At 37.1% G+C, this 12,653-nt stretch overlaps 1 protein-coding gene across 7 annotated transcripts; it reads right to left on the bottom strand.

Moving 5' to 3' along the window:
- Positions 1–1,095: 1,095 nt before the first annotated feature.
- Positions 1,096–10,698, bottom strand: LOC114821958 (uncharacterized). Of its 7 annotated transcripts, XM_070815186.1 has the most exons (10): positions 10,305–10,494; positions 9,868–9,947; positions 8,372–8,541; positions 8,103–8,303; positions 7,796–7,945; positions 5,414–7,598; positions 4,889–5,001; positions 4,640–4,752; positions 3,393–3,470; positions 1,096–1,772 (listed from the first exon to the last, which is right to left on the bottom strand). In XM_070815186.1, the coding sequence occupies exons 3-10, from the start codon at positions 8,424–8,426 to the stop codon at positions 1,722–1,724; spliced, it is 2,946 nt and encodes a 981-aa protein (XP_070671287.1). In that variant the 5' UTR covers positions 8,427–8,541; positions 9,868–9,947; positions 10,305–10,494; the 3' UTR covers positions 1,096–1,721. The 7 variants fall into 7 exon arrangements, with proteins under 7 accessions (XP_070671287.1, XP_070671285.1, XP_070671286.1 ...); XM_070815184.1 differs by lacking the exon at positions 9,868–9,947 and having other exon boundaries at positions 10,305–10,698; XM_070815185.1 differs by lacking the exon at positions 9,868–9,947 and having other exon boundaries at positions 1,096–1,786; positions 10,305–10,698.
- Positions 10,699–12,653: the final 1,955 nt, after the last annotated feature.

Genomic DNA, 12,653 nt, shown 5'->3' on the forward strand with positions numbered 1-12,653 from the left:
ATCATTTATAGCTTCTTGCCACAAATCTGCATCTAAAGAAGTTAAAGTTTCTTGAATTGTATTAGGATCTTCTTGTAAGTTATATACATGAAAATCAAGCCTAAACTCTTTAGCTATTCGAGCTCTTTTACTTTTCCTAGGTTCTGATGCAGATTGACTATGTTCTACAATAGTAGGTTCATAAATTTTAGAAGAATTAGAACCCCCACTATTTCGAAGATTAAAAGGAAATTTATTCTCATAAAAATCAGCATCAAGTGACTCGATTATGACATGGTTTTTCAAATCATAAAATCTATATGCTTTGCTATTACATGCATAACCAATAAAAACACATTCATATGCTCTACTAGCCAATTTCGATCTTTTTGGATCAGGTTTACACACATAAGCTAAACAACTCCAAGTTTTGACATACAACACATTTGGTTTCTTATTTTTCCAAATTTCATAAGGAGAATATTCGTTTTTGAGTTAGGAATTCTATTTAATACATAACATACAGTCAACACAATTTCACCCCACCAATAAGTAGCAGCTCCTGAACTAAGTAAAGTAGCAACAATCAATTCACAAAGATTTCGATTTTTTCTTTCCGCTTTACCATTCATTTTAGGATAATAAGGAGTAGTAGTTTCATGAATAATTCCATGAGACTTAAACAAATTAACAAATTCAGTAGATTCATATTCTTGTCCTCTATCACTACGAAATCTTTTAATCTTACGATTAAATTGATTTTCAACTTTAGTCAAGAAAGCTTTGAACATGCCAATAGCTTCACTTTTATTTTTCATAAGATAGACAAAACAGTAATTCGAACAATCATCAATAAAGGTAATAAAATAATGTTTTCCATTTCTAGTTAACACTTTATCAAATTTGCATATATCGGAATGAATTAAGTCAAGTGGTTCAGATTCTCTATTGACAGATTTATGCGAAGTTTTGGTGATTTTAGCTTGACTACAATATTCACATTTTTCAAAATCATTCAATGATAAGTCGGGTAAAAAACTTAAGTTACTTATGTTCTTAACCAAGCTTTTGTTAACATGACAAAGTCTAGCATGCCAAGTATTAAAAGAAGACATGTAAGAAGAAGTAGATATTTTATCAACATTCAATTTAAACATTCCATTAGTAGCATATCCCTTTTCCCACAAAAACCCCATTTTTAGTAAGAGTATACGTATCTGCTCCAAACATTTGAGTGAATCCAGCCTTGTTGAGAAGAAAGCCTGAGACCAGATTCTTCCTTATCGCTGGAGTGTGCATCACATCTTTTAGTATCATGGTTTTTCTAGAGGTGAACTTCAACTCCACATCTCCAGTACCAGCAACATCTGTTGAGTGCGAATCACCCAACAACACCTTTCTTCCCTCAGCCACAGAATAGGTCTTGAAAAGGGAACGATCATAGCAAAAATTGCGAGAAGCACCAATGTCCACCCATCACCCTTCGGATCCATCAACTAGGTTGATTTCTGATATCATTGCAATCAATCACTCTTCAACAAGATTTTCCTGAGAAGCAGAGTTTTCCTTATAATGCATGGCATATTGAATTCGTCTTAAAATTGTTGAAAACTGAATAGAAAGGAACGAAGTTACCCAAAAAATGTAGAAGCCTTGAGTAGTGAATGATTCTTGGGATGAATTGCGGACTAAGTCGCTCTCTTTAAGACGTTTCACGGCTCTGCCCAAAGTGTGCAAGCAGTTCACAAATACCACTTCGTCCCCAGGATAAAACACCCCAGAATCTTATTCCTCTGATAAGTTATTCCTTGCACAATGAAAGAACCTTCAAACTCACACCTTTTCTAAATGTTGCTTTCAGAACTCAATTTTAAAAAAAATATATAAGCTGTAGTTTTTTTTCTCTCTTAGTCTTTTTTTCATACGCATAATTTGTATGTCTTTTTTGTATATGTTGATGTGTGTGTGTGTGTGTATATATATATATTATAATAAAAAAATACGTTGAGATTACAATCGGTAAGGAATCAAAGCAATTGAAATCCAAACCGCAAGGAATCATGGCAATTGAAATCAAAACGGATAAAAACCACAACGGGACAAAACGTAAGTCAATTCAAACTGAAAAAGAAAACAAAACGGTTTGATTGCATGTTTTATATTTAGGGGAGATAACTCCTTAAGCCAAATTAATTGACTTTTAATATTGGTAATAAAATAAAACATAAATATATTTAAATATTTAAATAAAAACATAACTGCTCTAACACTAATCAATTAATAATTTAATATTAATGGTGTGGCTAAACAAGGTCGTTGCGATTATAAACTAAAAACATGAGTGATCATAAGTGTGAGAAGGACTAAGGTCATCGGATCAAGTGATCTGGATCTTTGAAATCTCATTTAACGGCTCATCTGTTTTGACTCCTTAAAAGTTATAATAATTTTAGCCGTTAGATGAAATTTCAAAGATCCGGATCACTTGATCCGGTGGCCTTGGTGGAAAAGATTCGAAGAGGATCTCTTCTCCATGAGTATGACTTATGCAACAAATTATCTGCTATTATATTTCATCGAGTTATTTCTCGATAAAATATGCGCAAAGTATGTAATTAAGGAATTTCCTTTAGAATGTTGTTTCGACCACAAATCGATCAATGAAAACGAAATATTTGAAAGGAAAGGTGAGTAGGTGACTGTCATTGTACTTATTTCATCAATACCAGCGATCGTTGTCTTGTTGAAGCTAACGACTATGTCAGGTCATGACCCTCATCATTTCTCTCCACGTCCTCCTAAGATTCACTCCTCTTGTTACAAAATTCACTGAAGACTTATACAAGTCATTCAATAAAGATGGTAAATTTCTCGAACATGTGAAGGAAGTAACCAGGTAAAACCTCCTATATCCTGTACTCCAGTATTGTTGGCTTTACATCTTGGTCATCGAATCATTGATTAAGAATGTAACGATAAAAAACTCGGTGTGTTAAATACCCCAAAGCCGGCAACGGGGTCCTACCCCCTCCACCGATCTCATTCATCCGTTGTTCATTACATGACTACATATCACTGGATGATTGAGATAGGTAAGAACCCGGACTACGTAAGTTTACTTCACACTGAGACGCACATACATCTACAGTAGAAGCCGCCCACTTTCGTTGACATAGAGCCACCTTATCTAATATTTGTGTAACATTTTAGGTATCCACACATCAATACCGACTGTATAGCAATAATGATTGACACAGCCAAAAGAATATCCAAGGTGAAAATTTCAGAATAACTATGCACAGAGTACATCTGGCATATCCTCACCTCACTCTTGATTTTTCATGAGAAAATTAAACCAAGCGGAAATTTATAAATGCCGAAAACTACAAGCCTAACATTCGTTTTCTCTTTACCTTTTCTCTCAAATCTTCTTCAGACGGAATCTTGTCACTGCCCTTTGAGGTAGCAGACCACCACGCCCTCAGCTCGTCCTGCAATATATGAGGAGGTGAAATCAGCAAGAAAATAGAACATCAAGTTTCTAACATCTTTATGTGCACTTACCAGGATTACGGTTAATTGATGATAGTGATCTTATTATGACAAAACCCTAGTTAATTGTTGTAGAGTAGAGCATAAGCAAGAAGTCCAAAAGAAAGTGACACAATCTCATAAAACATGGAGTCCTATAACACAACTAAGGGCTATACAGACAAGCTAGCACGTCTTAAGAAGAAAGGGTTTACAACTATTAACTCCGTTTTTTGGCCATAATCCTTATGTAGGAGAGGCGTATATCAATGAAATATAAGACCAGAAAAACCTTTAATAGTGGGAATACATTCTACACTCATAGCGCGTTTACTAATCCGTAATCAAATTGAGAGGAATTGGATTGAGAAAGAATTGGATTAAGGAGGAATTGAAATGAGGTGGAATCAGAATCAGTTCCTGTTGAAGTTGTTTACTAAAACTGTTCGGAATCGGAATAAAATTCCATAAAGCTGTTTACTAATTCAGCAGAATCGGAATATAAACCAGTATGATTACTAAAATGCCCTTGTCTCAAATCAAATATTTTATATACTTTTTTGTAATAAAATTTGATATAGTATATAATAGTAAGAAAAAATTAAATTGCTTTTTTATTTCACAGACATACTAAAATGATTTTGTTTATTTTTTTTTATAAATTTAAGTATTGACTTTAATATCTAAATTTTCTCGCTCAAGTTGTAGTTTTTTCTCTTCGGCATATGTATGAAGTTGTGCATAATGTGGATGAACATAGAATTATGCTTAATGAGCTAGTAGCACATGCAACAAGGGGAAAATAAGTCTAGGGTTAAAAGGATAATCTTGGAAATAATGAAAGTAAGTGAGGGCATAAAGGGAAAAAAAATTATCATTCCGATTGCTTGGGCAATCCGGAATCCAAATACCTTGTATATGTTGGGAATCCAAATCCTCCAATTTCAGGAATTGGATTCCATTTTTTGTGTGGGCCCCACGCACTTTTGATTCCTCCCAATTTTAGTAAACACAGGTATAATCCGTAATCGGAATCGGATTCCTTATTCTCATTCCGATTACGGGTTAGTAAATGCGCTATCAGAGTTGAATCAAGTTGTAACTTGTTAGCAAGTCAGATTATAATTACCTCATGGAAATCGTTGTTGGATACATACTTGCTCTTAACCATACATCTAATCCCCCCAACAACAACAGCTATAGAGTCTTTCACATTCAGTGGACAACTCTCTCTCTGAGAGCCTGATGACATCAGAAATAAAAATGAACAAAAAAGAACTCGAGAGAAACATCAACTTAGTAATCTAAGAAGTGCACTAGACTATGCAGTTATTTTTGGTAAAGCTAGTAAACAAGCATGATTTAATTCTAGTCATACCAGTTATGCAAGACACATAGTATCCAGTTCCCCCAAGTCCTTCCCACTTCCTAAGCCGCAGGCGCAGGAAAAACCCCTCGAGTAGTGAGAGTGATGTGCGAGAATCCATCCACCTGATTGCAGAAAACACAAATACGCACAAGAACTAGTTTAAATGCGTAAGAGAAGGAAGCTCTTCATGCTTTAATAACTAAAAGACACAAGGATGAAGCTGCTTAAATATTCTGTATGGTCGTACCGAGTTCTTTGTATTCACTCTTGGTCAGATTTTTTGAAGGTTCATGATCATATGAGAATATCCACTTGAAGATTTATATAAACATATGTAGTTTGCGTGCTAAGTAATGTAGTTTAGTGGGGTAGTATTAAGGATATTAATAATTAATAATTAGGCAATTCCGCTACTTAGAAGTGCATATGCCAATTATCAGAGTGATCGAACAAACTGCTTTATGCAAGAAAATTTCCTCTTATAAGATTTGACAAGAAAATAGAAACTGAGGCTACTTCGTATGCTAAACTTACTTCAGGACATCTGTACGAGACAAGCGAAGCCTTTTTACAGACTCAACAATTCCTTTTGGTACATTTGAAATCTGTGTATTGACTAACTTTGACAAGGGCATCATCTGATTTTCTTTATACTTATTTTCCACAGAACTCGAAGCACTGCATTTCATAACTGAATTTGAGCGATATGCCCTTTTCTTAGGGGCTCCCATTGCATTATCCTTCCAGCTCATATCTATATCTGTCTCCATTCTTGAATGGTCCTCGTTAAAACATGTATGAGCAACAGAAGCTTCAAACTTGATCTCCGTACCAGTTGGGAGCTTCGTATTTCCATCATTTCTTGAGTTGAGATTCGTTCCACTCTGACTGCAGTAATAATCCAGAAAAGAAACGTTACATTCCAACTGCGGTTGCCCCATTGACTGTGCATTAGGACATGCAGTGGCCCAATGACTCTGTTGTAAACATCTAATGCAGAAAAAAGGAAGATTTTCTGCTACATTATAGGACTTGCTCTTACTTAATAATTCCTGAAGCTCTGTCTCTCTTATCTGTGAACACTCTTGTAAATGGTGACCTTTTATGCCACAAAACAAACACATCGTGATTTCATCGGCTGCATTACCTGTGGCACCAGGTAGGGTGATGTTCTTAAGAGCATCCAATCTCCTAGCAAAAACAGAAGCCATTCCTTCCGAACTTCTGACTTCAGAGCAAGGCATGATAGGGCTGAACTCGGACATGGGCGCTTCATCATTCTGGCCCTTGTTTCTATTGAAAGCAGATGAGCCCTCATTTTCAGCCGCACAATTTTGCAGATCGTTACCAATGACAATAACTAAATCTTCAGCAAACTGCTCCCTGGCTCCCATATTTTTGAGGTCATTGGAGCTCTCAAGAACTCCATCAGCACTCTTGTTGTAATGATCTGCGATTAAAGATGGACCAGATGTTTTTGGAGTCAACCGAGTTATCCACAAGCTTCCAAGAAGGTCCCTTCTATAACCAAATTCCCCAGTCGTCTTCCCTTTGAATTGTGAGCTAGATTCAAAATTCTCGATCCTCCTTTCCTTGCGTTTACCCAGAGAAGAATTAGGGATAACTCTATCTTTCCCTTTATAAAACGGAAAGTTGCATGGATTCTTTTTCTTCTCGGAACCAGTATGGCATTTCTCCTGACTACCTGCTGAACGAACTTCATTTCCAGATGAAGATTTGTTGAACTTCTCAACTGACAGTAGAAATTCCTGGCCTAAATTAACGTTCTCCCCATGATAGACTTTTGGAGAAGTAGCTGGCTCGAGTTCCGTTGATATTTCTCCCATTTTATGATTGTCACTCAACATCCGTGCTTCTTGGCAGTCTGCAGTTGGGCAATACAAGGACTGAAAAATCGTCTGGAAACCGATACTTTTTACTCCATCATCTTGGTTTGTATTACATGTGATACGTTTATTATCAGGATTCTCATCTCCATGATCAGGATGTGCAAGGGTAAGAGCAAGAGGTGGTGCCTCATCTTGCATTGATTTTGAAAAACCCTTCACCATGCTTGATATCCAATTCATGAAGGAGCTATCTTGTCTAATATAGGATGTGGAAATCGGAGCTTCTTGAATTTTCTTTCTGAATCTTTTACTCCCAACAATGAACTCTTCTTCAGATCTCCACCTCTTCTTGCCTGATGAAAACAATCCTGCGCTATTACAGCTCTCGACACTCTCATGGCTATCATTCTCATCTTCTGGCATTCTTCCATTAGGATCTCCATCAGATAACAATTTTTCTTTTCCTTTCCTTTGATGCATATGGATTCTGCTGTTATTAGGATAGTGTTTGTCCAGAACAGATTCGTTTTCAGGAACCCTCTCCTGACCCTGATCGAACCTGTCCTTAACCCCTGGGACAGATTCTGGACCTAAAATCTGACTCGCTGCACCATAAGCATGTCGGGTTTTGAGAGTCATTAAATCATTCTCAGCTGTTGCCTCTAGTTTATCCAAAGGCCTATTGCGTTGTGCCTTTTTATTCACCACAGGGACACCCGAAGCTTTACTTTCGTTCACTGGGTTAACTTCGGAAGCCAAAACAAGATCCATTTGGGGATCCCGCAATAATGGTTCATTTTGTTCCACAAAAGGTATCTTTTGATCTGATTCGACTAATAAGATATCAGCCCCCTCTCTGTCACCGTTACCTGCAGGTGTACAATCAAATCAATAACATGTTGTATGCAAAATGAAGAAAAGGTTTGTTGTCGGCAGAGCAACATATACTGGAAAAATGGCCCATCGAACAATTTTACTGCATTTTGAACATAAGCTGCAGGAGCTTTCTAAATTTCATCTACCAAAATAACTTTGCAATACTGAAAATGTCAATGGCAGAATTCACCTGTCAATGTTGTAATGAAATTTTCTCTGGTTTCAGGTATCTGAGGTATTTCAGTTACTTCGATATTCGCTTGACTATAAGTCCCCTCCTGGTTGTACAGAACAGATAGTTCCACAGCCGCCTTCTCTTCCTCCACGTTACCAACAGTTCCTGCAAAGAGGAGTTACTCAACAATTCCCACAGTAATTTTTGGGGGGAATAAATAAACAAACAACGTAACAAAACTATGCTACAAATTCATCATCCTACAACTTAAAGACTCTTGTGTTTATACTCAACTAACAAATATTTAAGAAAAAGGCCTCACCCGTGTCATGGCTTGACCCGCATAATGGCATGACACCAGCATGGCTTGTGGGAGACATAGTCATATCTTTACCAGCAAATTCGCTCTTTAGATGAAATGATGTCTGTGCTGTTATAAAGTCCTCGTCATCAATAGGCTTGTCAGCAGCAGACCTCCCACCTTTATTGCTTTGTGGTGGTGAAAGAGTGACATTGCTTACACCTGCAACCCAAGAAAAGTAAGATTTTTCTGTTTGGAAAAGATGGAATCAGCTCAATTTAGACACGAACCTTTATCTGTATTCCAAACTAATTCTGAAAGGGGATCGGGAGCCACGAATGCCATGTGTATCCTTGAACCTGCATTTGCACCTGCACCTGAATCACCATTCAACTTTCTCTGAATGCATTGATTTGAATGACCCAGAACTAGTCCCAAATCAGTCACAGGCTCTATGTTCCTACAAGAAAAATAACAATCACTTCCCATTGAAATTTTAGGCTTCTAATAAAAATATGTGACGATCCTCCTCTCACTTCTATTTTGAAAACCATGGGGACAATAATTAGAAACTATTCTATGAAGATGTTCGAAAATTTAATGCCCTGCTAAAAGGAGGCTTATCAACTATCCCTTTTTCACAGAGGATACAACAAACCAACCGGGACAAAAAAAAGTAGCACAACAAAAAGACTGGTACAAAAAAAGTAGCACATCACAAGGCGCATCAGCCACATTATATCCACTATGAATCCTTTGCTATGAGATAGATGCAACCTACACATTAAGCTGGCTGAGCAATAAGGATACCTAACCGTAAATCAGAGGGATTGGCAGTTGAAAGCATAGAGTTCTATTACCTGTGATATTAATACAATCTTTAATCAGGTTTCAAAACTTTATTGATATATAGAGTTTTTGAGGTACTTGATTAGATTCTTCTGTTATTTGAATTAATTAACAAAATACTGTTAGACGACACTGAACTTGAAAAGCTTAAGCTGTAAACAGAATTGACCAACAATATAAATCAAGCTAACACCCTCCCTCACATATAGCCTTATCCTGCACTTGGAGGAGAGGCAGAGAAATACAGACAGAGAGAGACATATAGGTGCATCCCCACCCTTCACCATGTAAACCGACGAAGAAGTGGGGAATGACTACTGGGTTTTTTAACCCAAGACCTCCTGCAAACCATAGCTTCAATACCATGTTAGATAACCATTGTACCCCAAAAGTCTTAAACTGTTAGGGACTGGACCAACAGTGTATATAAAGCTAGCAAATTTACCACCGCACAGGTATGAACCATGGAAACACATGAAGTAAATTGAACACGTACTATGATATATTATGGTTCAACAAGATGAGAATTAGACTGGGAAGCTTATTCCCGCAAAGGGATTGATAAATTTAAGTAGCCAGTTCACTCTGACTGAAAAAAGTACAGATACTAAAACTGCACACCACCTACAGCGATCTTGATGCATGAGCATCCTGAAGCGCCAAAGTTTTAGAGTTGGTCTAGCGACCCACTACCAAACAACATCAATACTGTCCCCAACTTAAACACAAGTACAATCCAATAGGCAAGTGGCGAAGCAACTACACAATAAGCAACAAAATTGATCTGCAAGCCATCATATATACATAATAAAGTTCCTTGTGGAAGGATTCGATGCAATTAATAGTGAAACCATTCAACAGAAAGGGGATTAAACTTCAGCAGGTTTAAAAAATAATTCATTGCAAGCTTAAATTTTAATGAGAAAAAGAAAAATACCCTCTCTCTCTCTCTCTCTCTTCTTTTTCTGATCAACTACCCTCTTGTTCTCAGATGCAAATATTCCAGGCTCGTATTATCTATAAATATAAATAAATATTGAGATAATATTTTTGGAACAAACATGAATTTTTCAGTACTAATTGAACAGACTTCTTCATTCTTCAGGAAACCTCCTTTTCCCTTTTGCAAGGACTACAAAAGGGTGTTCAAATGTTAAATAGTTTCTAATCAGAAATTGATAACTTAAGACAAATCCAACATGAATATATAACTAAAAAGGGAAAAATATCAAGTTCCAATATACAATAGCATATCTGCATATGTGATCAAAAAATTGAAAAATAAATAAAAATTACTTGGGGTTGAAGTATTGAAACAGCATCAAAAACAACAATTATAATAATTTGGGTAATAGTGTCTGAAGACCCATGTACCTGTTGTCCATTTACTCCATAAATTATTCTCATATACGCACAGGGAGAGAAGAAGAAGAAGCAGAAGAGAGAATGAATGAGAGTTTGAGTTTCAATTAAATTTTAACACAGAGAGAGAGAGAGAGAGAGAGAGAAGAGAGGAGAGGAGAGAGAGAAGGGATTGCAGTAGAAGCAAGAGAATGCCTGCCATGCGTAGAAGCATGAAGGCTCCTTCCCTTAAAACATTTTGCTCAGATTCTGAGGTATGAGGTTCAGGGACTTCCACGTGGACGCAATGCATGCCAACACCACTGTGCAAAGAGTTTACTATTCAGTTCACAGTCAGTAACAGCGGCATAAACTTCTTGTGCCATACTGTCCACATCTTTTGATACAAACTATGTTACTGGTGGGCGGAGATTCAAACTAGTGATTTTCTGAGTCTTAAGGAAATAACTGATACAACGTAAGTCCCGATACATTGTTATTGCGACGTTGAGCAATATCAATGATATTTATATATTTTTGTATTCATATTAGATTGTAAATTAGCATAAAATGTCAGAATCACATCAGCTAGTAAGACAAAGAATTTATCTTGCCAAATTACTCTCCGTAAATCTGTGTCAAATAGGTTAGCTCTCTTTGCTACCACGTCAATTTAAAAGGAAGGATCTTAAAATGGAAAGGAAAAAGTTTAGGGCATTAAAGTTCCAAAAGAAATGTTGGGGAGTTGGTTTTTTTGAGATTTGCTATATATGTTTGGAACTTCGGCATTATTTGACTTTGCTACAAAGGACAAAAACGAGAGTGAATTTTAGTTTCTATTTAATTTAAATTTTTATTTCTTTCCTCCTTTCACTTGTAAATTAGGAAATAAGCTTGATATGTCGCTTGTAAATTAGCCATTAAAAGTAAACAATGATGGATGATGCTTGTCACTGTAGTTTAACAATTAACAGAATATCTTTTAGCCACCTCGGCTCTGATTGCCATGAAATTTTCTTCTCAGTAATAAAATTCTAAAGCTATATAATATACCACAATTACGCTATATACAGTAAATACGTGCAGCAAATAATGTGGCATATCCGATACTTTGCAAATCAAGGACACCACCAGCTTCATCTTGTCCTCATGATCCCATAATACCCAGTCTCATCTTGAACTTCCTTCCCAATCGCTAAATTGATGCTCAGAAAGTCCACAACTTTCTGTCTATTTTCCGGCCAAACGGCAAGAAACCAAGTGTTTGGATCAAAACTTGAACTTTGGGCTCAAGAAAGGAGTTGACCCAAAAGGAGGCCCGAAAGGGAGAATAGCCGAAGCCCAGTTGAAGCCCAGAAGGCAGCGAAAGGCCTTTTCTGACTTGGTGCAGTTCATGAAGACCACTTGCTTACCTACCCAAAGGCCAAGTGGTGTAGACTGATCAGCTACACAGCCCATAAAGTACTTTATGGTGGCATTACATATAATATAGCTGATGAGTCATCACCCTCAAACCGCATTCCGGCAAAGTTGCTGCTACAGAAGCCCAAGCCGAGTTGTCTATATAAGAAGAAAGAAAATCCAAGATTAAGGACACTCAATCAAACAAACAAATGCAAGCACAAACTCTGCTCAAAGCCAGATTTGCCTTCAAAACAAAGTTGTAGTCAGCCTTCATCCCTTTCGGGATAAACCTCCATCCCTTTCGGGATAACCCTCTCTTCAACCCTTTGTAATAGCTCTGCTACCCTGTTAAACCTTGCTGTAGTATCGATTCATCTTTTGTAATCTCTCTCTCTCTACCCCTCTAAGCTTTCAGACCTTTGACAAAACTACAAAGATAGGAACCTGCAAGACGAGCAACCTTACCCGATAAGGTTTAACCTTGCCCGACCTTCTTTGCTTTAGTTTTGTCTTTTCAATATGTTGTATACTTCCAGTTATATGTAAGTTATTTTTAGCAACATGACTATTAAAAAGCTTTCTCAGCACTTGAATCCGATTTGAATATATTGTCAGTGTTCAAACCAGATCCAAGTACTAAGCCCTTGGGCATGTAAATCTGATCAGTTAAAAGTCCTTGGCCTCAAGGCATAAAAAAGAACTTTATGTGGACTTAACCCATCCACGACAATCCTTGATAAACGAGAAGTCCGAAGTTACTTGGAGCGCAAGTAATCAACCTACCTTCTAGTTTTCTTTCTATTATATCATGATTACCATAGAACGCTTTAGTATGGAATGGATTCTAATGGAAAGCCTCAAGGCCTACACCTAAGGCCCCACAAAGGCATCCATTTGGATTCATTCCGTTCGGCGATCTAAAGAGTCTAAGTATAAGAATGAACTCTGATGGGAAGCCTCAAGGCCTACACCTAAGGC

Source organism: Malus domestica, chromosome 16 (assembly GCF_042453785.1).
Source record: "Malus domestica chromosome 16, GDT2T_hap1".
NCBI classification, from domain to species: domain Eukaryota; kingdom Viridiplantae; phylum Streptophyta; class Magnoliopsida; order Rosales; family Rosaceae; genus Malus; species Malus domestica.

Bases quoted from the DNA above. Each gene is read 5' to 3' on its own strand.
- LOC114821958 (XM_070815184.1), bottom strand. The intron at 7,946-8,102 runs GTGAGGCCTTTT...TCCTCTTTGCAG, and splicing joins CGGGTCAAGCCATGACACGG to GAACTGTTGGTAACGTGGAG. The intron at 5,002-5,413 runs GTAAGTTTAGCA...TTCTGCAATCAG, and splicing joins TCTCGTACAGATGTCCTGAA to GTGGATGGATTCTCGCACAT.